The sequence below is a fragment of the Maniola hyperantus genome, chromosome 3 (genome assembly GCF_902806685.2).
Source record: "Maniola hyperantus chromosome 3, iAphHyp1.2, whole genome shotgun sequence".
NCBI classification, from domain to species: domain Eukaryota; kingdom Metazoa; phylum Arthropoda; class Insecta; order Lepidoptera; family Nymphalidae; genus Maniola; species Maniola hyperantus.
In genome coordinates this window covers 4056696-4082754 of record NC_048538.1, presented here as the reverse complement: position 1 = coordinate 4082754, position 26059 = coordinate 4056696, and the positions used below count along the sequence as shown (strand labels likewise).

The following is a 26059-nucleotide window of genomic DNA, read 5'->3' as shown; positions in this document are numbered from 1 at the left end:
CTGAAATGCAATGTAACTTTCTCGGTATTATAAGGTAGGTACCGTCAAGTAAAAAAGGCACTATAAACTTGTAAAGTATCCGATAACAAAAATCCCGCATCCCGTCGCCTGTCGCCAGTGTTGACCCACGTCCCAGCGTTGTTCAAACATAAACACTCAGTACAAACTCAAATATGTACTTTCAATACTTGTAGCTTGTAGCGTCGACGCCTCATGTTGACCGTACCTCGACAAATCCCCTGCTACCGTTCGAGGCGTCCTTATCGAACTTGTCCATTTATCGTCCCGTTTGAACACGCCGACAAAGGTGACGATCGAAGCGCAAAATTTATGTGCAATCGGCCCCCCGGTAGTGCTTTTAAAAGCCTATTACAATCAACCACTGCGGAGAAGAACCTCTAGATATCTCCGAGATACTTTTAATGCTACATTTATGACCTGGCTATTGATACTTACGTACCCAGCTAAGCTTAATACCCCGAAGGTAATTAACATGACAGTTTTGTTATCGTTTCATTTTTGAATAAATTTTTCATTTTTTTGCACAAGAGAAATCCTACTCACCGTAATTAATACCTACCTGCGTTAACGGAGATTGAAAAAAAAATAATTATTTCGGTCTCATTATACAGGAAATTTATTAAGCGATCGTTTTTAACGATTAACACGAAATAATATCGACTTTCATTACACCTCGAAAAATAAAACTGTTAAGGGTTAAATTTACGAATTAACGATATTGTAGCAATCATAAATGAAATGTTCATGTCGCGTCGCTTTAACGATATGTTATACGTCAATGCAAATGAAATAAGGAGCCTATAAAAAGGGAACGCCATAAAAGGCGGTGGAGGGCGCGCTAAGCCGCACAGGCTTCGCCGGTGGGAAGGGACTTGACTTAGCCGAATACAATGGGACCACCAAAATCGTGTTGAATAAAGTTTAGAGTGGGTCATAAATCGGTAACAACTTGCCAATTGCCGCACGGAGGCGCTAACAGTGCGGGGCGCGGGAAGAAACCGCCACATCCGCTCTCGCATCCGCACTCGAAAACTGAAACAGACCGCGGACCAAGGCTCGCCATTTGAGCAATCGTATCCGCTTATTATATCAACACTCCACTTTTTCAATGACAAAATGTTTAAAAGTGTTAAATGTTATTAAACAAAGTAAAAAAGGCTGTAAATACTTATCCCTTTTTTTAGGGTAGGTAGAACAAGCTGGCTAAAACCTAAGAGTCAAATCTCGAGCCGAATCTTCGTCGAGTTGTAAGTATACGGATTACGGAGGGATCTGGGAACCAACCACATTTTTAATTCATGAAAGCTTCTACGATTATGTGATTAATGTAAAGGGGTCAAGACCCTCAGCAATGAGGAATACGATGCAGAGAGATAAAGGGAACAATTAAGTAGGTTACAACCGACTATACAATTTAGATGTTTTGAAGACATTGATTTAGCTTACCCCACGTTTTATTTACGGTTGGCAAGATATCTATTAACTATCAAATGAAACCACTACCGGCTACCCTCAGCAATGAGTATTAGGTAGGTACGTTCTAGAGAGGCAAAACTAAAACTTTCCACTTACAACGTAGGTACAAACCGATTTGTTGCCAGCTCGTTTCTATTTCGATATGTAACGCCCTTCCGGCCACAGTTTTCCTCTCCACTTTCAATAACTTCAAGTCAAGAATGAAAAGGCATTTTCTACGTAAGCACTTTTTTAGGCTGCATCAAGAATTGCCAGCAGGTTTGATTGCAGTCAAACAACTTGTCTTAAGTAACAAAGACCACAGCAGTAGCACAATAAAGTGCCATTAAGATCACATCACTCGATGAAGCTATAAAATTATCCATCCCTAACCTTTCCCTACATCTCACATTATCTTTACTACTGCTTTCATGGTTGTTTTATCACGTTCGTAACGTCACAGTTCAATGTTAAGAGTAATGCAGTCGTTAACGCGACAACAGCGTCCTTGTCTTCGACATCTGGTCCTCTGCTTCATTTACATTAGACAGTGAGGAATAAACAAGTTCCAACTCTTTCGAGTGGCCTAACTTACCTACCACAAAGATTACTAAACATGAACACTTATATGTACTATGCAAAATGAAAAAGACGGAGTCCTTGAGAACAAAAATTTATTCATTACAGTTTGAAGACAAAGTAACTCAGAGTGAGATTTTTTAAAACAACCCTATTTGGCACCCACCAAGATATCGAAAAACCGATGGTGGGTGACGCTTGTGGGTGACAAAGTAAAAACGAATCGAAATTACAAAATTGAGACTGATTTATTAAGTAAGTAGTTCGACACAAAAATTTTGCAAGTTTTCTCCAATTCTCCAAATCACTTTTTGGAAAAACAGTTCTATGGCAATTATAAAAGTGAAGTCTATTTAGACGATAGTTGCACATAATGGATACATATATAATAAGGTAAGCTACTGGAATAACTGTGAGTCTGTGACAGGTTTTATTGGTTAAAATTGGCATCCGCAGTTCGAGAATGTTACATAAAAAGTACCTACCTATCTACTTTATAAAACTCCGTTTAACTACAGTCCATCCAGTTTCCTTTAGTCAAAGTATTCAAATAACTCTGTACAGCCGTTAATTAGCGTCCATATGAGATGTTCGCTCGTCCCAGATGTGAGCCTGGGTAAACAGTCAAACACTCCTACTCTATTGTGTTGTATGTAAAAAATTGGACACCTGGATGTGTCAAATTGTTCGTTTGGAGGAGTCGGCGGGCACCCACGCCGTGAGAATCGCAGCTCAGGTTTGGACTCTTTTTGTTTCTGATTAGCAATTTGTTGTAGATGTTGGTTATTGACACATAGAATGAGCCTGTGAGGGCCAGACCTTCGTTATTTTGTAAAAGTTGAAAGTTTCTTTGCGCATTGTCCCCAACACAGGCAGGAACAATCAGCGACTATGAAGTTTGGATCATTGGCTTTGGCAAAAAAACAGGTAGGTAACAAAGATGTTTAAATCTTTCTTCAAAGTATAAAATGTAATTTTTTAATATTTTCTTCGGGATAGTATTAGAAATCACATCATGCATTGCCAGGCACTTACCTAAGTGTCGTGGCAACTCCCTGATAGACCCTAAATTTTAATAAAAACTTTCAGCTTTTATAAAATAACGAAGATCTGACCCTCACGGGCTCTTAATCCAGCCGAACAAATGATTAATGAATACACTGATTTCCAATTCCGTGGCTATTGGCATATTATCAAACTAACTGACTCGCCCCGGCTTCGCTTGGTTGAATTTGTGAAAATAGGTGCTGTGCCAGGGGTGAAATTTCAAAAAATCCTGCAACATGTATTTCTTTATGTTTAACCGAAAGTCCAAATATGTACCAACTTCCATAGATATATAATTTGGCAAATGACGGACTTTCATACGAACTTTAATACCCTATTTAATCCCCTTTCCAAAAACCCTTTCTTAACTGATATCTTGCACATCATTAAGAACACCATTAAGAAAATATATTTTTCGAAAATTTCATACAAGCGAAGCTGGGATGGGTTAGCTATATATCAATATATACAATCTACCATATTATATGTTCTCTTTCATAATTAAATAACAGATGTGGGTAAGATATTTCTAATACCGGATCTCTTACTACTTACTAGTAATTATAAATAAAACATACTAGAATAGGACTAGGTGTTTTTATAAATTTCCTCATGTAGAGTTAAATGTAGGGTAACATAAGTAAATAGTTATCTATTATTGCTAGTTAATTATTTCAAACGGATATTAGTCGTTGAAGCGAAGCTCTAGCTTATAAATAACCTGCTATTAAAATCCATATGCCATATTATATTCAATACATCCGCATCAGGTAGTTAGATATACTTATAATTTGAAAAATGATGGACTTTCATACGAACTTTCATCCCCTACTTAACCCACAATTTCAGAAATTCTTTCTGAATCCTGCATGGAATTTCTCTTTGTAACGTCGGCCGCCATTAAGAAAATATATCTTTCAGAAATTTCACTGGAGCGAAGCTGGGATGGGTCACCTAGTAATTATAAAAATACAAGAAGGTAAGAAATATAAGTAGGTTCTTTTTATAAAACTCCTATGTACAGTTAAATGTAGGATAACAAGTACATAAATAATATGTATTATTGCTATCAATTATTTCAAACGGATCAGTCGTTGAAGCGAAACACTAGCTTATAAAAAATAACCTGCTATTATTATTAACCATATCCGATAGATACATCCACAGTTACATATAAAGGGCGGTCCAAAGCAATATGTTCTTGTAGTTGAAAACCAACCTAATAATTTTGTATGCAAACAAGAGTCGTAAATATTTTCACAAACGTCCACATAGTTGTTTCGAGATTTTAAAAAGAAACACTCCATATGCTCCGTGGAGCCACTCGCCTCTGCAAATAGAGGCTCGGAAAGACGCTTGTAACAAAACAAATAAACCAATTTGGGGACGGATAAAAAACGCTCGGTATCGTCCCGACGTAACTCGGGATTAGCATATTGATGGGCGCTCTATCTATCTCTCTTTGTTCAAAATCAGCGACAGCGCCTTCGATCATAACGATCGTGACAAAAACGTTTTATCTTTTAGTTTAAGTTCTTAGGGTTCCCTACTCAAAGGGTGCCAACGGGACCCTATTACCACAGTTCACGACAGTTAGGGAACTTCTATCAAATTTTAGTGTAAGTACACTAGCTTATGCTCGCGACCTCGTCTGCGTGCACTACACAAATTTCAAACCCCTATTTCACCCCCTTAGGGGTAGAATTTTCAAAAATCCTTTCTTAATGGATGCCTACGTCATAATAGCTATCTGCATGCCAAGTTTGAGCTGTGCGTTGATAGATCAGTCGACTCAGTCAGTCACCTTTTCCTTTTATGTACCTATATATTGCGATTTGACGCAAGTAGCCCTATTTTTCTTTGATTTTACTCACCATAGCATAGATTTGACATATCGATTCCGGATAAAACAGAGTTCCCTCACTCTAGTTCACTCTGCTACTACTAATACTAAGACTCCGCTTTCCATCCGACTTTCTATCTATCAGTCATGAACCGTATTAATGTAGAGAGTGGAAATTTTCAAAGAGTGCATTTTTATTTCCGCTAAAACAACAAATAATAAAAACTTCAAAACGGCCCCCATGGAAAAAAATAACATAGTGTTATACATCTTGTACGATGGTATGGAACCCTTCAGGTGCGAATCCGACTCGCACTTGGCCGGTTTTTTATTTTATCGGCCGCTTTTTGCCCGCGGCGGCTGCAGGTGGCGCAAAAAATATTAATTTCAGAACATTCGGACACACGTTTAACTATTTGTATTAAAATTATTTATCCACTTGTCAAGAGGTTTTAGTTATATTGACAAACAAATAGACGGGCATGAAGATAAATATAATGACTGTAATCAATAAAATATTAACTAAGGTTGTTTATGTTAAACATTAAAAGGGTTAATATTTACATTAGGGAAAATAAATTACTTTTTGTAACAGCTGCAGGGAGGCGATAGATAAGCAACTATTAATATTATAAGAACAATAAGGCAGGAGAGTTTAAATTTTAAAACAATAATCATCATGATCAATCCCTCGCTCGCCGGGCCCAATACTGACGACAAGACAGCAACTATTAATATTCTAAGAACAATAACGCAGGAAGTTTAAATTTTACAACAATCATGATCAATCCCTCGCTCGCCGGGCCCAATACTGACGACAAGACAGCAACTATTAATATTCTAAGAACAATAACGCAGGAAGTTTAAATTTTACAACAATAATCATCATGATCAATCCCTCGCTCGCCGGGCCCAATACTGACGACAAGACAGCAACTATTAATATTCTAAGAACAATAACGCAGGAAGTTTAAATTTTACAACAATAATCATCATGATCAATCCCTCGCTCACCGGCCCCAATACTGACGACAAGACAGCAACTATTAATATTCTAAGAATAATAACGCAGGAAGTTTAAATTTTACAACAATAATCATCATGATCAATCCCTCGCTCGCCGGGCCCAATACTGACGACAGGTCTCCTCTCTAAATGGGAAGGATGTAGACTTCAGGGCATAGTCCGCCTGCACGCTGGCCAAGTGCGGATTGGCTGATTTCACATAACTTTGCGAATATTATGGGAAACTCTCAGGCACACAGAGACAATTTAGAAATGATAAATTCCCAAACTGTACCTGCTGGGAATCGAACCCGGGATCTCCAGCTTGTAAGACCACAGCGCTCAGCACTGCGCCAGGGAGGGTAAAACATTAATGGAACAATTGTAAGTGCATTGCGCATAATACTAATGTTAAAAATCGTTCGATGACAAGATAGAAATAATTATATCTACCGGATATAATATATATGTATATATTGACATAGTTATAAAAATAATAACAGGTACACAGGAGTGTATCTGATTGTTGTTGTCGAATGATATTTTATATTTAGGGTTCCGTACCTCAAAAAGATATCCTTATAGGATCACTTTGTTGTCGGTCTGTGTATCGTATCTGTCAAGAAACTTATAGGGTATCCTGTTGACCTAGAATCATAAAAGGCAGGTAGCCTGGTCTTATAGCACAGGAAAAGGGAAAAATCTGAAAACCGTGAATTTGTGGTTCCATCAAAAAAAATATCAAGATTTGTATGTATTTCCGAAATTAGTTTACTAATTATTTCGGAAAATAATATAAACACATCAAAATGGCATTGTACGGCATACTGCTGCTCGGTTGCGGTAGAATGACAGCTACAAGGCAATGTCAGGATCGCAATCACCTCTGATTGGTTGACTTTCGCTCACTATCGGCTACAATGCTTTATTGTCACAAGAATCGCACAAATTCAGCCAATCAGAACAGTTGATGTAATAATGATTGATGCCGGTTTTACGAAATCGACCTTCTGGTTTGAGATTTCTTGTACGATACTGCGGAACCTTTCGTGTGCCAGTCCGACTCGCACTTGACCGGTTTTTTATAACACGCGTGCCACGAGATACCTACCTAATGTATCTAAACGGACGCAAAATGATTTGAGACAACAAGGAACATGTCCGAAGTATGTTAAACAACGCCTAGTTAGATTAGTGCGACAGCCGTAAAGGCGAGGTGACTTGCGACAGACAAAGGTCGCCCGCGGCGCACCTGCGACATGTTTATGTCCGTTCGCTAAATTTACTACTACCCCAAACACCGACTCTTTTGCGGAAATTAACATTTTTAATCACTCCGTCGGCGCCTTTACAACCTTACAACTTAAGGGTGCGAATCGGATTTTTGGTCACTCTAAAACTGTAAATATAATGAATAATTTAATATTAAAAATTCATGTGTGTTTTTTGGGTCTTTAATGTTATTTTTAATCGTAATTCTACAAAATTGTAAAGTACTTAGAAACTGTATTGGAAACAGAAAAAATCCCAAAAACTTCTTAAAAAATCTGGTTTTGATAGTCCAGTTTTAGTTTGTTGCCAACTTGCGTTATTAAGTATATAAGCACAGATATAAGTAAGTATAGATTTTCTCCTGTAGGTATACGGTGTGAAAAACTTATGCTCCTCATACTTTTGTTAAAATTTAGTTTCGTTGTAGCCCCTTAAGGTAGCGTGCGGCAGTTGGATCCATTTCTTAATACATTCGCAGATTATAAAATTGTCTTTTGAGATCACCGCCGCAATTAACTCTCGATCACGATTATCGGGTATCGAATTCGCTGGTGTTACTGCTTTAACGTGGAATAAATTTTGGATTAACATTAAATTCACAGATTAAATTGATTACTCGCTTTGACTTCTAAAGTCAAATTTGAATCACATTTTTTTAATTTGCTTTGGAACGTCTAAAGAAGTTTCTTTTTTTTTCTGTAGATAGTTACTTTTCTAAATGTCTTTTTGTAAATACTTATTTCAAGTCTCACTTAAATGATGTCTATCTATGTATTTCAGTGATTCTAAGTTATTTCATTTTCATCTTCTATGACTAAATCACGACCTAAAAGAAATATTTTCTGTAAGTACTTGTAGTAAAACATTACAATTTGCAATACCTACTGATTTAAACAAGAGTGTATTGTCGATATCACCCTACACTCTACAGAAAAATAAAAAAGGGTTACTTAATACTTTCACCTTAGCGTGTCTATATAAAAGAAAAAAAGAGAGAGAGGAAAGTCTAGCCAAAGCGCCGGCGCCGGTCGATCCTTCTCTCAAAGCGGTATTGTCCTTAAATTGCGAAGATACCGACATGATACCGACAAACATGCCGTAATTTAGTGTTTATGCAGACGAACCACACCACAACCACAAGGTATAAGTCCCGCAAATTGCTAATGCGCGTGGCCGCCATTTTAGGGACGTCAGCACTAGACTGAAGTTTCGAGCTGATGGTTTATTTTTATTTCAGCTGACGTCTAAATTACGTCAGTTCGATGTTAATGAGACATGGTTCCAGCGCAATAGCAATTTGCGGGACTTATAGCTGTCATTCTACCGAAATAGAGCCGCAGCAGTACTGAAGTTTTCGACGCAGAAGGTGGTTGTGGCATGTCTTATAGGACACTAAATTGCGAAAACACCGACAAACATGCCGTAATTTAGTTGACATTTAGTGCGGACTGCGGCCATGCGTGGACAAAGCTTATCTGCTGGCCGCATCTAGAGCCTATTATGCGCCTCTTGACGCCGATCAATGCGGACAACAGATCATTTAGATAACGACATCAGATACATCTGACCGATTCCGATCTCGATCGTGAAGGTATCTTTGTATTGCAAGAAACAAATATTTTATTTACGATGCCCTCGATGTCCTTGTCTTGTACCTATGTAGAATAAAATAAGGTTGAAGAATTAAAGTTAGTTGCCTACCTTCCTATGGAGTAAAAAGTGGGTAGAGAATCTAAATACATATATAAAAATAAACTTAATAAAGTGCTTTTAAATCGTTAAGTGGTTCGAAATGCCCTTCCTACCTAAAAAGACCCGACCCGACCTTTTCAAATATGTATTCAGTTTACAACGAGTTTAATCATTCAATTCTAATTTTAGGCTCTACGATTTTAAACTAGATGATGGCAATCTGTAATGAGGCAATATTTTGTGGCAATAATCTTGTTTGTTTTAAAATAAACAGTTACAAAATTGATGACAACATTTTTTTGTATAATTTTTTAATGGCATCTTATAAAAGCCACTTCAATAAAATATGACAGCTAATATGAATAGAAATCGTACCTACTCATAACGCGGCCCATGCGCGGGCGCAGCAGTGGCGACTAGCGATCGCTCGTTAGCTCCCGCCCGCGCATAAATCACGCCGTTTTATGAGATCTTCCAATTTTTTAACTCCTCTAATGAAATGCGAGCGCAGTATGGGATCCGGCTAGCGACATTAAAAACGACAAACCATAGGACGGACAGTTTCTAATTATAATTCTGTCAAAGCTGCGATATAGGGAAGAATTGATGATCACCTCAAAACGCGGTGATGTTTATCTGAGACAGAGATCTCAAAGATACTAGTAGCGTTAGTTTTTTTAATGTCACAAAATCACATCATCCTGCGTTTTAAATATGTTTTTGAAAAGAAATAAAATATCAATACCTATACCTAATTAAAAAATGAAATTATAGTGAGCGAAAATTTTTTCTATTTTCTCTGGTTGTGCCCATTTACCTAAATATAAAATAGACATTAATTTTTATTTAAATAAAACATAAAGGTGTTATAAATGATAGGAATGCATTTCAAAGTTGAAAATAAAAAAGACTGTTAAATAGTGAAAAAACCAGCCAATAAATGAATATCGGGAAAATTCCTTCACTAAACAGATGTAGTAGGTATATACACATTGTGTATATAGTCACGTAGGTACATATACACCTATTCATTTAAATGAATAGTCACACATTATCATAAATAAAATTAATCAATTACACGGTCGTTTTAGAGAATAACTAATTGGCTCTTTTGACTACGTACAAGTTTTTGTAAACAATTTGATTGGAATAGGTAAGTTAGCGCTTAAAATATTTTAGAAATACTTTGACCAAGCAAAACTCTCAGTTACGGAAGTAACTTAGAACATCGTAAATATAGGGACATTTTCAAACATCTTTAAAATAATTTCTAGAATCTAAGTAGATTTTAAGTTCACAATTTATTTCAAAGGAGTTTCTGAATCTGTAAAAAATTTCAATCGTATCTTTCGGTAGGAGAGAAGATTTTCCCAAGACAATAACTTTCCCTTCGTCTGTAGAACAACATTCATAAGCGATAACATTTTCGCAGAACAGTGGAATCGTTGGCAAACTACGAGTTACAACAGTTGCATGTATCATCAAGCGGTTCATCCATCAAGCGCAGGATCTCCGCCCGTCGAGCGTAAAGCCGCAGTACCTAGAACTCATCTCTATGGATAACTGGGAACGCATGTCTCAGAGTAGATTACTGCCAAGCGGAAGTATGGAGAGCGGCGCCTGTATTTTAGGAAGCTTTTCGAGGAAGCGAGAGGGCAGAGTAAAGATTCTTAACACACTTGCTACAGTTGTATCGTCACACCGACACTTATGTGTATAGGTACAATACTGGCGGTGTGTCGTCATTACCCATATTATAAAATACCTCGAGACCATCTCGGAAAATCAAAGAGTTACCACGGGACTCAATTATTATATTTGTATAAGAAAACCACCACAGGTAATAATTTTAGTCTTATACTTATACCTACATTTGTGTACCTATTTATAGAACGCGACAGGTCGAAATGGCAATTGGGGTATAAGGCGAGGGGACGCCCCGCACACTCATACGTCACTCACGCTCACCCGCACCAGGTTAGCAGGAGGGCTGTTCCCCAGTGTTCCCTCCCCGATTGCTATCTCGACCTGTCGCGGACTATACGTCTATATCTATGCAAATCATGCTTTATTACCTACTTTCTTGTTCTAATTTATTTCGCGGTCTTTTGGATAAATAAAGCTTTTAGATGACTTTCAGTTTATTTTGTAGCACTTTGGGACAGACTAAGCTCGCTTTGACTCTTTTACAATATGCTAGCCTAACATAACCTCGTTAAATCTCGAAAGTTCATGAAATATAGGACCTAGGTACTTGTTGAGGATTTAGAAGAAACTAATACTTAGACAGATGCCTATGTAATTGTATCTATGATGTTATGAAGTCTTGGTAACCTACTCTCGCGAATCGCAAGTGTATGAGCGCCTTGGATCGCGAATTAGAACGGCAGGAGAGCTCAGTCGCGCCGACAAAGAAGCCGCCGCACGCGATCCGCACCCGATTCACAATTAAGCCCGCGTGTGTTAATTGAAATTAATTCGGTTCGTGTGGCGCAAGCAGATGAGCGGCGAGCTTTTGATATTAACGCAGAACATCAGGCATTGAGAAATCTATGTATGTATATTCATTATGTGTTACTCGAAGGTTGAAGCTACCTAAAAAAGAATTTTCGCAAAATATTGAACGCAATTGACGTTAAAAAGATCATGACCATGCAAACCTACTCAGGGTGTCCAGAATTCACCACCATCATCATCATAATCAACCCATATTCGACTCCCGCTTTCCGAATACTTAGGGTATTTTATACCAAGGGAGATAAAATCTAGAAAATATGATTTCCAAGGATTTTACAAGATTAGCAATAAGCAATCTAAAAATGTTGGGTTCTGTAAGCTTATTAAATTGTGTAATGAATTTTTGCAATTCATTGTAATGATTTCACTTTTTTAACTGTTCTACAAAAATTTGAGTCGCACTGATGCCGCCATGATGAATTCCGATTGTGACGTCACATGGATCGTAGTTGTAATGTACTTATTTTCGGCTAGCATTTTCGAGGGGGAAATAGAAATACAAAAAAATGCATTTTTATTGCACTGATCGATCGAATAAATTTTTTATTAATTTTTTGGTAATTTATTATCACTTTTGGATCAAATTAAGATGCTTTTCAAAAAAGGCTAAAATTACCTATTGTACCTACTTATACACCTAATCCCTGAGGGATAAGGTTCGAAATGAGGAGATCCGCAGGAGAACCAAGGTCACTGACATAGCCCAAACTATTAGCAAGCTGAAGTGGCAGAGGGCAGGTCATGCCTGTCATAAAGGCGATGGCCGTTGCAGCCGAGAAGTCCTTGAATGGACACGCCCTCCAGGGATGGACCGACGATATAATCACTGGTAGATGCATCGAACCAGTGGTAGATGCATCCGACTATTCGAAAGTACCTACTTGTAAAAGTCTATTTGAATAAAAAAGATTTTAATTTTATTTTAGTTTTTTATAAAGAGGCGGGCGGGAAGTGGCTGGCCGCTGGATGAAGAAGTCTGAGGACCGGGTGTGGTGGCGCTCTTTAGTGAAGGCCCGTCCTGGAGGACTGTCCAAAGGAATGTCCAACCAACAGTGGACGTCCACAGTCTGATGATGATGATGATGATGATTTTTTTTTTTTTTTTTTAATATTCAGATACAAGTTAGCCCTTGACTGCAATCTCACCTGGTGGTAAGTGATGGTGCAGTCTAAGATGATAGCGGGCTAACCTGGAAGGGGTATGGCAGTTTTATTAAACCCATACCCCTTTGGTTTCTACACGGCATCGTACCGGAACGCTAAATCGCTTGGCGGCACGGCTTTGCCGGTAGGGTGGTAACTAGCCACGGCCGAAGCCTCCCACCGGACCAGACCAGAAATTTAGAAATTATAAAATTCCAAACCTCTGCCAGGAATCGAACCCGGGACCTCCCACTATTAAGACCACAGCGCTCACCACTGCGCCAGGGAGGTCGTCTAAAATATGATACACCTAATTCGCTAATCGCTTGCAACATAGGCGGGTGATCAAGGCGATTATACCGAGAATCGTGTAACGCGTCGGGCTCAAACGCGCCGCAGTCGCGTCATCACAATTAGCGGGGCCGGGTGACACTCTATTGACATTGACCCTTCGTTACATATTTCAGAGAAGTATGTGTGATGTCGGTGCGTCACTTTACGCCAATCAGTTGACGCTGAAATCCTTCCCACAGGGTTTCATTTCAATTAGGTACTTACCACCACTGGGGTGGGCTTGCAAGTACATACTACTTAATATCATGTGGTCGATCTATCGTTTAAAATCCTCTAGACTGAGGGAACTGTTATTATGAATGAGATCACTTGAGAACCTGGCAGTTTGTTGCATTTTACAAATTGTAAAATAGAGTATGAATAAGTAAGTAGGATGCTTTCTAGGCATGGCTTCGTAGTGGATACGCTATGGCCAAGAGTTGAAGTTGCTACTTTGAATGGTGATCGTAGACTTGACGCTTCGTTACATATTTCAGAGAAGTGTGTGTGATGTCGGTGCGTCACTTTACGCCAATCAGTTGACGCTGAACTCCTTCCCACAGGGTTTCATTTCAGTTAGGTTCTTACCACCACTGCACTGGAGGGACTTGCAATTATTTTATAAGCTTTGTTAGTCGTTCACCGTGGTTTGATACATAAGCCTTGAAGCACTTTGTAAACTTTGTAAATGATCATAAGAAAGCCCAAAAGTACTTTTGGGCATCCTTATGATCATTTACAGAGCACAGAATTTCAAATGGATCACATCACAACAAAGTTTTCAAGCAACAACTCTAACTTTACTGATGTTTTCGACAGCTGCAGCTCACGTTTTCAAAACTAAATTTTCCTGGGTTCATGGACACTCACAGTATTACGTACCTATATCTACAAGTACCGTGGACACTTTCATCACGCGTTTTTCATACATATTATACTTAATCGTGATAAACAACTTTGTTCTCACAACCCAAGAGTGGGCTGCAATGACACCCAAGTGACACTTTTATTAGGAAATCGTGGCAGTACTTGCTCGTATCCTCACTCATCACTGTACTATAACCAAATCAGCTTTTAAAACTCTTGTAAAGGAATTTATATCTTTTGTGATTCATTCAGAGTTGAGAATTCCTTGATGTGTGGGACTTTAAGATAATTTTAATGATATCTATGCAAGGGATTGTAGGTTTTATCTGAGGTTGCTATAGCGTTGTCAGTTGCTTGTTTGTAGGATGCGTGGGTAAAAGACAATGCTCAGTTTCGGTAGCGGGTGTGCGATAGACATCGTGTCGTGATCCCGTGATGCGGCGATGTCGCAGCGATCGTATCGCGCGCACGGGTGGCTCACGTCGACAATCAGGGTTACATTGCCACGATTTGTTGGACAATATCTTTTTTGAAACTAGGGACAATGACTAGAAGACATGACTATCTACCAACCTTACCAATCATCGTAAACCCTGACGAAGCTACTCTAATTCCGCTATACCAGAAGTATTGGCACGGAACTGTAAAATTAGTGGACGCCAGCGTGACGGACTATGGCCTAAACCCCTTCTTATTCTGACAGAAGACGTCCTGATCTCAGTAGCGGGTGGGGTTGTTGATGACGATGATAATGAAACCGTTATGAAGAAAGAATTTTCAAATATTCCTGCACCCGAACTAAGCCAGGGTGGGTTAGCTAGTCTAAATATTTATATCTAAAAGGAAAAGGTGACTGACTGACTGATCTATCAAAGCACAGCTCAAACTACTGGACGGATGGGCAAAAGTTTAGCATGTTAGTAGAGCTATTAAAACGTAGAAATAGTTTTTGAAAATTCAACTTCTAAGGGGTAAAATAGGGGTTTGCAATTTGAGAAGTCCACGTGGATAAAGTCGCAGGCATAAGCTAGTTTAAGATAATATATGACATGAAATATGTCTGACGTCATACAGCAGACGGATATCTTCGTAAATATCCAGAGATTATTTGCGTTTTGGAGTATTTTGTTGCAGTTTCTTTGGACAAATGATTCGGGCGCGATACCGTGGCGCCGGCGCACATTTACATAGTATTGTGAGACCGATTGCCGACCAAGAGGATAACATCTCGTTGAAATCCTAAACGTGGGTGCGTAACGGCTTCTTGAGAATTAAGTTTGAGGTTTATCGGCCGATATTATTGAGGTGTGAGAACGCAGAAATAATTTTCTTTTTGTTACTTATTTTTGGGTTAGGTATCTTTTTACCAATTTTCCTTGTATTCTGTCTTTTTATAAACGTAAGGAGTACTTACTTATTCCTTATCTGCACAAGAGTAGTGTAATTAAGTAGTAGTGATTACAGACTACATATTTGCAAGGCTTTTGATGGGATGATTCATTGCACAAAAACTAAGCCGGACCGGTTTATTTTTTGCGCAAAGAATCAGACTGGCGTTTACTACCAGTCCATACTTCGTCTACACTATGGAATTCGGTTATGTAGCCAACTTTGCTTGGCACCACTTCCCGTAACTTAGATAGCACAGTACCTAAGTAGTTTAGGTAAGAATAATATCTATGTATTATTTTAAGATCTAGAAGCTAGATCTATTTTTCTAGCTTATGCCCGCGACTTCATCCGCGTTGATTTATGTTTTTAAAATCCCATGGGAACTCTTTATTTTCCGGGATAAAAGTAGCCTACGTCACTGTCCAGGTCTTCAACTATACCCATGCAAAAAATCACGTCAATCGGTTGCTCCCTTGCAACGTGATTGAAGGACAAACCAACAAACCAACAAACCAATAAACAAAACACTTTCGCATTTATAATATGGGTACTGATTGATACAACTACAAGTTAGTGTTAACTAGTTTAGGAGGTAAGTGTACTTTATTACACCTATGTGTAATAAAAAAAACCTTTTGGTTAGGTATACAAATATTTTGAAATATTTTAAATATTAAAACCAAAAGAAGGTTTTTTGGTAGTTTTGTTTTGAAGGTTTTGTATTATTACAACTAAAGGAGTTCCATTTCCCAAATTCTCGTCAGTTATCAGAGGGCACCAATCTGCATAAAAATTAAATTTAATAAAACACGAAACCGTAATAATATATGACATGTTTTACTGTCGCTACAAGTACCTACGTGCTCAAATTTTAATGACAATAACTGACGTGAACAGCGCCCGCGCCTCCTAATGACGGGGGTTCTAGGAGAGGGCACTGAGGAGTTATGATCACGCGCTCGGCTCTACGGACACTACGTGAACGTTGTGGCTAATGTGACCACAAGTATGTCTCAAGCCTTAGGGTGCTGAGATTTTGTACTGATAAATAGGTTTGAAGAAAGTGTTATAGGTTTAAAAAGTATGTGAACGGGAGTTTTATAAAATACTAGCTGATGCCTGCGACTTTGTCCGCGTGGATTAAGGTTTTTAAAAAACTCGTGGGAACTCTTTAATTTTCCGGGATAAAAAGTAGCCTATGTCACTCTCCTGCTCTTTGACTATACCCGTGCAAATAATCACGTCGATCCGTTGCTCCGTTGCGACGTGATTGAAGGACAAATCAACAAACCAACAAACCAATAAACCAACAAACAAACACACTTTCGCATTTATAATAGGGGTAGTGACTATACCGATAATGTCTGACTTCATCTACATGGATTTAGGCTTTTTAAAAATCTTGTGGATTTTTTATTTTTCGGAATAAAAATTAATAGCCCATGTCATTCTCCAGCTTCAGCGATGATAGCATAGATGGTTAAGATGTCGGCATTCTATATGTCGGCATTATATGTATATTCTTGAGGCCAGAGGGTTTGATCCTGGCGCCTCGAAGGCTGAGATCTATCTATAAGAAGAGCGCACTCTGACCACAGAGTAGCTCTGACTTGCTTAGACTTAAGACATAGTTAAAACTAGACAAAGCTTTATGTCTCCTCACATAAATCTCTCTCGTTTTAAGTCAATCTTAAGTCTTAGCAAAGTCAAACTGCGCTCTATAGATCTCTGCAGCCTACGTTTTAAAAGTTGTGTGCGTTTTAAACAATACTTAATTACATACCACTTGCTTTATTTACGGTGAAGGAAAACATCGTGGGGTAATCTGCATGCCTGCGAGTTCTCCATAATGTTCTCAAAAGTATGTGAAGTCTGTCAATCTACACTTGGCTCGCGCGGCGGACTGTGGCCTTCTCATATTGAGAGAAGCTCAGCCGAGCTCAGCAGAGAGCCGGCGCTGGATGATCATGATGATGCTAATGATCGACGTATTAAGATTACTGTTCAGTATGTTTGATGAAATGATATGTCAGGATAAAACTGACTAAGTACCTATATGTCAGTAAGGTAGGTAATTATATTTCTTGCACGTAATCGGTAATCGCGATGATGGATCCGTATAATCGAGTGGATAATAATTGTAATGTGACAAAAATGTCGTCTCGAAGTCGTAACCTTTATCGTTTATCAGCATATTACAAGTTGTTAGCAAACGACCTCGGACTCCGTGAGAATAATTCCCGACTTCCACGTAACATGGGTTAAACGCTTGTATCGGCAGATACCGATCTAACCCGGGCTCCTTGGCGCCATAAAAACAAAACATCACTAACACGACCACTTTCTTCCCTAAATTATTCGAGGAATTTACGACGATTCGACCGACAAAAATGTTATAACCTAATGAGAAATTATCATCAAGGGTCGCGGCAAAAAAGGAATCATGCGCCGCTCGCTGACGTCGAGGTCCGCACATTTTTTATGTTCTAAATTCAATTTATTGTTTTCGTATTAGCCTTTTTTTGGTGGGCCGATTGTTTTAGGACGAGGCGCGGGAGCCGGTGACGTTGCGTTTTCATTCGCTCGGCTATCTAAGCATCGGCCGGGATGCAGGTCGTACATTGCTAGTGTATCCTGCATCGCGTCCAGTCATCCCGTTTAATGGCTGCGATGTAAGTTGTTTTTCTGACAAACTCTGAGCTAATCGAGGGTGGGTGCGCGTTCTCTGGAGACATTGCGATATGATCGCTCGGTGGCGACGGCCAGCTCGGCGCGTGCTTGGGATTCCGGCCCCCTCGATACAGCATTACCCATTACTTACGATGACGTTACGTTTTTTGTTACGACGACACAATTCTTACGTCATCTAAGCCTTTATTACGCTAAACGACTTCAATCAGCTCTCGACTCTCGAGTCGCACAAACAACTTCGTTCTACGGATATTAAGTAGGTAAGTACGGTTTTATAGCGTGAAGTTGAATTAAGCAATTTAAGTTTTTTTTGGCGTTTTAAATAGCTACTTTAAATTCAACATGTTTTATCATGGATTCATCTAATAAGATGTTACTTAGGCAATTTACCGAAATTTTTACTGAGTGTACTTATAAAAAACCCCAGTTAAAACTTAAAATATTGAAACAAAATACAATAACTAAAATATCAATCTTTTATAACTGGGCAGTGACACATAGTTATCTTAGTAGGCAACTCTCAGAGCATTTTTAGCTGGTGAGGCTATCTCTCGATCGCAGCTATTGCAACGATTTGATAAGTGAAATACTGCTGTCAAATTTTCAGGAGACAGTGAAGAGTGATGAGTGGAGTCTGCAGGGGAAGCGGTTGAGACTTGGGTTGTCATAATCTGATTATTAGTGCTGCTCTGCTGGGCGGGGCGCGCGGCGGGCGGCCGACGGCACCGCAGGAGGTCGGCGCCCGCACGCCTCTCTCTCGCTCGTACTGGCAGACCGAAGTGTGTAAACGGGACGGTGAGCGACCCACGCATCACGCAGGCGACAAACGACCCGTGGTAAAACAAAAGGAATGCTGGCTGAGACGCTTTGAGGCGCCGGCGCCGCTCCCCGCGCTCTAATCACCCATTTTAATTACGACACAGATCGAATCAATTAATCGGTATTTCTGTTAAAACAAGCACCGGGACGACCCTACATCCACCAGCGATAGGAAATCCTCTAGATACCAAACTGATATCAGATATTTGTATCAAATCTTCCAACGTTTCGGAGCAGTTATGACAATTTACGTGACTACCCGTCCCGCCGACGTACGACGCGACGGCCTAGCGACACGAAGATCACATGAAAGCAGACACGAACGCAAGACCTCAGACGTTTTTAATTATATCTTATGATTTTTTCAAGCGAATTCGGGCGCGCCCTTCCCTTCGGAATAACACGAAAATAAATAACAAGTTTTTATGTTGTCTGTTTGTTTTTAAAATGGCGGGAGGTCCGCGCGACGACACGCGAGCGATCTGCGCCGGCGCGCCTCGCCCATTTGTCATATTTCGGTTTCGAGAAAAAACAAATGACCTATTCTATCCTAACCAGAGTTTGTTTGTTCGAACGAAGATTATGAGGGCCAGTATTATCTCCGAATGGAGGGCAGATGTAACATGTCACTTTGTACGTTTGTGGTTTATTATCGTGGCGATGTTTATTTATCTTTGGCTTCATGACCCCATCAAAATTCAAAAATCAAGTGCTGTTTTTCATTCTAACATAGCGATCCCCCAAATTCTCTGCATTCACGTACTAATGATAAGTTAATATGCAATCTTGGAAGACGTTGGATTGGTGTGCTTTGTGTCTACAGTACTAATTAACAACTGTGCACAGGTGGGAACGCGACGGAGACTAGCTACAATCCCCCAGCGTTAGCGTTACATAGCGCATGGCGGCCGAATGCAGCAGGTGTTAACTCCGCTATATACTCGTCGCCCGGCGCGCTTGCACAAACGAACCGCCCCAATCTTTCTGTTTGCACTTTCAATTCAACAACCCGAGCCGTAGGTAGGTACTCTCTCCATCTCTGGATAAAGAATCCATTTGAACGAGCGCTAAAAGCCCCGAGTCACACCAATTTGTAGTGTTTCCCAATCCCCGAAACGTGCGCTAGCGACTAGTGTGAAATAACTCAATTACGGCTAACGCGCGACCGCAACTAGCCTTCAATACGAGAAATAAATTAAATATTTTGACCCATTTCGATTCCCGTGGCGCCAGGACCGGCGCCGGCGCGCCCCCGGCCTCTCGCGCGGCTTCATTAATACAAAACAAACAAAACTGACCTTTAGACCGGTGCGAGCGGTTAACGAGATTCACTAACGTCTGGATAAAGCGGTAAATTATCGAAATACTGGGCAGCCCGCACGGTGGTCCCTCTTCGCGGCAACGAAAAAAACGTGTAGGAGATGACAGGAGCGAAGATGAGAGTGGCTAATTATAAGTGCGCAAAAAGCTCAGCTCGTCCTAAACAGCCTGCCTGCACGTCAGCTATGCGCTCGTAGAATGCAGAATAATTGTTGCTCTCATTTGTAAAGTTTACTTTAATCGCGTTCCGAAACACGGGGTGGCATTTGTCGTTCGACGCTTATCTTGGATGTCATCAGTGGTTTTAATAATACTTAGGAACTTTTTTAGCAGACAGATCCACCGAGGTACAAGGTTAGTAATGACGGTTCGGGAATCGGGATGCAAGCGTAAAGACGCGCGGAAATCGCATGACGGGCCAGTCGAGAGAGCCCACAGCAGGAAACGTCGGAGGCGCAGAGTTCGACACGAACATATAATTTCTTCCCGAGCGTCGAGCTCGTCGTTTCACTCGCATTATTGATGACGAAAAAAAATAATTGAAGGGGTACAGTCGTAAAGCAAACAAGCTTATAATAAGGTATAATTTGTGCTCGGCCATTTAGAGAAATGCACAAATTGCTATTCAGGCAGCTGTTTGTTTTGTCTATGACGGAGGTCTGGCTGCGCCCAAATTATTCGTTAACAAGCCCCGCGTCAGATTCGGCAGCCCTAATGGGTTTTCGTTAAGTTTTTGTTGCTTTATAGAAATTTATGACGGATGAGCAGCTTGCTAGGTTAATTACAGGAGTCTATACGAGTATCTCTCCAACTGACTCGTTTTATTCTTTTCTATGAGATGTTATTATTTCATCTACCTACCCACGTTTTTAAACATTACTTACCTACTTCTAGTTTTTGTTTTAATTGGAAATCAGTACCCATATTATAATTACGAAAGTTTATTTATTTGTTGGTTTGTTGGTTTGTGGGTTTGTCTTTCAATCACGTCGCAAAGGAGCAACCGATTGACGTGATTTTTTGCATAGTACCTATAGTTGAAGACCTCAAGAGTGACATAGGCTACTTTTTGTCCCGAAAAATCAAAGAGTTCCCACGGGGTTTTTAACACCTAAATCCACGCGGACGAAGTCGCGGGCATCAGCTAGTATTTCAATAAAACTTAAAGCTAGCCTTATCTATATCTAATTACTATACAATCATCATAACTAAGTAGGTAGGAAATAAGCTAATAATAATATATTTATGAAGGTTACCTTAAAAGCATTCATAATAATTATTTATTTATCCACATTATATGGGTTGTTATCTTAATAGGTCAAAAGAATGTTCAGCGGAACCGAGTGCAAGCAATTTCCTAAAATCTCTAAAGAATTTATACTATACCAATGTTTAAAGGAAAGATAATGTGTGACGAAACCATGAAATATATCTTACTGGCTGATGTCCGCGACTTCGTACGCGTGGATTTAGGTTTTAAAAATCCTGTGGGAATTATTTAATTTTCCGGGATGAAAAGTAGCTTATGTCCTTCCCCGGGATGCAAGCTATCTGTGTACCAAATTTCGTCAAAATCGGTGGAACGGTTGAACTGTGAAAAGCTAGCAGACAGACAGACACACTTTTTCATTAATAATATTAGTATGGATTGTAGGAAAAAAGGATAATTTAAGAAAATACCAATTTAACGCTCTGTGTATTCCAAAAATCTGTTTTCAAAAACCAGTCAAGTGCGAGTCGGACCTGCGCACGAAGGGTTACGTAGTTTAAGTAGAAGGGTTTCTAGTACCATCGTACAAGAAATACCTAACACTTTTTTTGTGACACGTGACCACAACTTTACGGTTTACAGATTTTTCCTTTAACTTACCTACTTATAAGACATTGCTTACCTGCCAAGTTTCATGATGTAAATAAACGGGAAGTGTCCTGTCGGTTTTAAATTTTCATCCCCTCAATGGGTCTAGACTCTAGACAGACAGACAACGAAGAGATCCTATAAGGGTTTATTTTTCTCTGGAGATAAGTACGGAACTCAAAAATATGGCTGGGAACGCTTTAGTAATTGTTATTATTAGGGATCGTGCCAAGAATGAATGCCGTCGGCAAAGTTATTTTTCCGTGACTGTTAAATAAAATCCAACTTGAATAACTTATTTTAAGACCTTCTAATTATAGGTGTCGTAGCAATTAGGTAGTGTTGGAATATTAAAACCTGAGTTATTATGTTAACTATAATTCTCTGAAGATTGTCATTTAACGTCTTAGGTTTTTTATAAGTTGTCTAACCATAGTAGAAATTGAACTCCACTTACCTTCCACCCTTAGTGATGATCATCTCCGTGCCAATGTCGTGGAATCGCCGCCACAAGTCTCCGTTGAGAAGACGCGTCTCGCATGCGGGTGGCTCCGCATCAGCACCGATTCTGTGTTCTAGAACAAACAAACTTTGGGTATCAAAAGCGGATCGATGCGATCGATGCGTCGCTTATCAATGGGTACCTACATACAAAAAGGAAAGGCCGACTCACTAACTGACTCATCAACACCCAGTCAGTCTTTCGATCTAGAAAGCTGAAATTTTACAGAGTTTCCTTTCTACCTATATACTTACCTAAAGGGGATTTTGCCGTTTGGGACAGAGATATTTTGATATGAGGAACCTACCAACTTTTTATTTCGGAAAATCGAAAAGTTCCCAAAGGATTTAAAAAATGGACGAATCGCTGGCATCATAATTTATAACGTACTTTATCACATAATATCTAAATTAAACTGCAATTGCTTATTAAAGCTAAATAAGTATAGACTGATCTATCAACGCACAGCTCAAACTAATAGACGGATCGGGCTAACATTTGGCATGCAGATAGTTATTATGACGTAGGCATCCGCTAAGAAAGGATTTTTGAAAATTCAACTCCTAAGGGGGTGAAATAGAGGTTTGAAATTTGTGTAGTCCACGCAGACGAAGTCGCGAGCATAAGCTAGTAAATAATAATTTTAAAAGGTACCTTTGATGAATGCATATCGTATTTTTGGTCTAATAAATACATATCTATGACCATTTCGTCTTGAAACAAAAAATAATATATCGCAGACATATCTATGTAGTACCTACCTATTCTTTTATAACAAACTAAAAGGGAAAAGTAGGTATCTACCTACTATCCGTCTATTGTGTGAATCAGAAGGATAGTAAGTAGGTACCTATCTACGTATGTGGACCTACCCACAATCACAGATTTTGATATCGCAGCAGATAATTTAGTTGTTTAAAAATGTCAAACTTCGTGTGGTTTTTTACCTAGATTAGATACCTATATGGTATATGGATATTCCTATATTGTAGACTACTACCTAAGTGAAATTTTTTCCTTAACTTTATCCTACCCTATTATTATCCTGAGATAGAAGGACCTAACTGGCTATTAGGTATATGTAGGTACATACTCCTACTTAATATTTATATTCAAAGTATTAAATCTATCTCCAACTCATTGTAATTAGTTTGCTACCTACCTATACTTGGCCGGCTGTAATCGTGTCAAAGCGAAATGATTATACCTACATACCAGAATCTAACATACATTCATGTAATATTCAATGTATTGAATTGTAACCATATCAAATCTAGCTATTATTTTAAACTAAAAGCAATCCTAAAGCTAACAGCTTAAGATATAAGTTTGTATGTCAGTTATCCAAGTGACCACTTGCCCAGTGAACATATCTCCATAATTGCAATCAAGCGGAGTCTTTGATCCCGCCGTGTCTCATCTCATCATTCGTCCGTAGGAAGCAATAAAATAAATATTAATCTGCGAGAATATGAAATTGCTTGTAAATTGTAATCGCAATATAAATTTTTATACATGAGATATCAAAGGCAGCTATATAATATGTAGTCTACAGCCATTTAGGCACAAAATACATTTTATTTTAATTGTGGTGTTATTGGCGAAGAATTCTTCGTTTTACCACACCTTAGTTGGTTCTTAGACTTCTAACTTTCTATCTTAATCTTTGTCATAGCTTTTTCGTTTAGTACTTAGTTGTAATTTTATACTCTTTCTATCTTCATTTTAATATTTTTTTGTGATATAACCACAAAATCACGGTTTACGGATTTTTTCTTTACTTGTGCTATAAGACCTACCTACCTACCTACCGAATTTCATGATTCTAGGTCAACGGGAAGTACCCTATAAGTTTTCTTGAAAGATATTACAGACGAACAGACAGACAGCGAAGTGAGGTTCCTTTTTTCCTTTTGAGGTACGGAACCCTAAAAAATTAAGAAATCTTATCTAAACATTGGTACAGTGCTCCTTGACTGAAACGGCTCGTGAAATAGGGTACGGGTTGCGGGAGGATGACAGATACGCTGAATTCCATAATTTTTTACGTCAACTATCACATTGCCGCAACCTTTGTCTATACCTTTGTCCTACCGCAACCTCACCAGCCGTCTCAGTGAAAAAGTAGATATATTTACCTACCTATCATACCTTTATTTACGGATTTAAACTTCCGTAGGTATCTACTTATACTGTCATAAATTTTCTAATTAAGACAAAATCATTCTGTGCACTATGTATTCTAACTAAACCCCAAAGAAGAAGGGATTTTCAGCAATTAGTCAGCCAGCTAGTTTAAGTATATAATAAACAATTTAATAAAGTAAATACTAGCTCATCTAAAGTATTTTATTGAACAAATATTAGCCTCAATAAGCGTGATCTACTTATGAATTTATTAATGATGAAAAATCTTTAGCGCTCATTGTAAATCAATGCGCTCATAGAAAAGACATCAACGCGCTTGGAGTTATTCCAATATAATCTTTTCAATCGAATATTTAGTATTTACATACAATATTTATAAATTACGTCAAATATTGATTATAAATGTACCTACCTGCTTAACAACAAAAACTTGAAATAAAGTGATAAGTAGATATGTTTGAACAGTTATGATATTTTTAGTAGGTGGGTATAATCTAATGTCATTTACCTACTTAATATTCAAAAAGATTTATAGAGGTAGGCATGTGATACTTTTGTAACGCATAATTAAAAGCGATACCAACAGTAAAAATGAGCAATAAAAACTATTTATGATAATCATATCAAATTACAATCATAAAAATCACATTATTAATTGATGACATAAAAATAGATAGGTATTTAAGAACGTGAACAAATAGTAATAATGAAATTAGTAGGACATACCTACCTACCTATTAATATTATCAAACGAAGAAGATTCCACGATTGTGCTAAACAATAATGGGTAGCCTACTTACCTATGTAGGTAGGTGACCAAAACTATGTAACATCAATAACACCTGCAGGTTAATTATTATTCCTTTAGATATTCTTATTTTTAATAAAAGTAACTTATAATACTTACGAAGGCCACTCAAAGAGGCTGCATGCAACATTTGCTGCCTCAGCAGGTATTCTCCGAAATGAGCTTGGTCCATCATCATCTTCATCTATCAAACAACTTTTGCAAAAGTCACTTCAAGTCACTCATTAAAACATAACACATAAAAGTCAGTAAAATTGTTCAAGAACTGATAGTTTATAATAATAACGACACACAATATATTACGAGGGAAAAGCAATAATTATAAAAAGTTCATAATTGGAAACAAACGTGAATCGGAAAGAAAACAAGACACGTGGTGACGAAACGACAGCTGAGTTTACACTGACAGGACGTCTACGAACGGGCGGCGCGAGCGCACGACCCCGCCCCGGGCTTCTGATTGGCTCATTGCCAGCTAATGGCGGCGACCGTCGAAGCCTTTTAGCTGCCAAATGAGCTTTATTCTTGAGCTTTCCGCCCGCCTTTATATTTTGGCAGGTGATCGCCCCGATTGAAATTCGTGCGTAGGCGCTGATGTCCACAGTTCTATTGTTAATATGTAATAATATGAATGAAATACCGTCTGATATCAGCATGAGATGATATTTTTTTTTAATGATTAGTGTCCTATGTCACCTTCATAATACCTTTAGAATTAAATTAAAAGGTAGGCTTTGAATCGTTGTA

General features: G+C 38.8%; 1 protein-coding gene across 1 annotated transcript in view; it reads right to left on the bottom strand.

Moving 5' to 3' along the window:
- LOC117996500 (T-box transcription factor TBX6-like) overlaps positions 1-25708 on the bottom strand; it is a 45364-nt gene extending 19656 nt beyond the window's left edge. Inside the window, exons 1-2 of the mRNA XM_034984560.2 lie at positions 25412-25708; positions 22312-22429 (exon numbers count right to left, since the gene is read on the bottom strand). Coding sequence (XP_034840451.1) covers positions 22312-22429; positions 25412-25496 — 203 coding nt within the window. The 5' untranslated portion in view covers positions 25497-25708. The remainder of the gene's footprint in view (positions 1-22311; positions 22430-25411) is intronic.
- Positions 25709-26059: the final 351 nt, after the last annotated feature.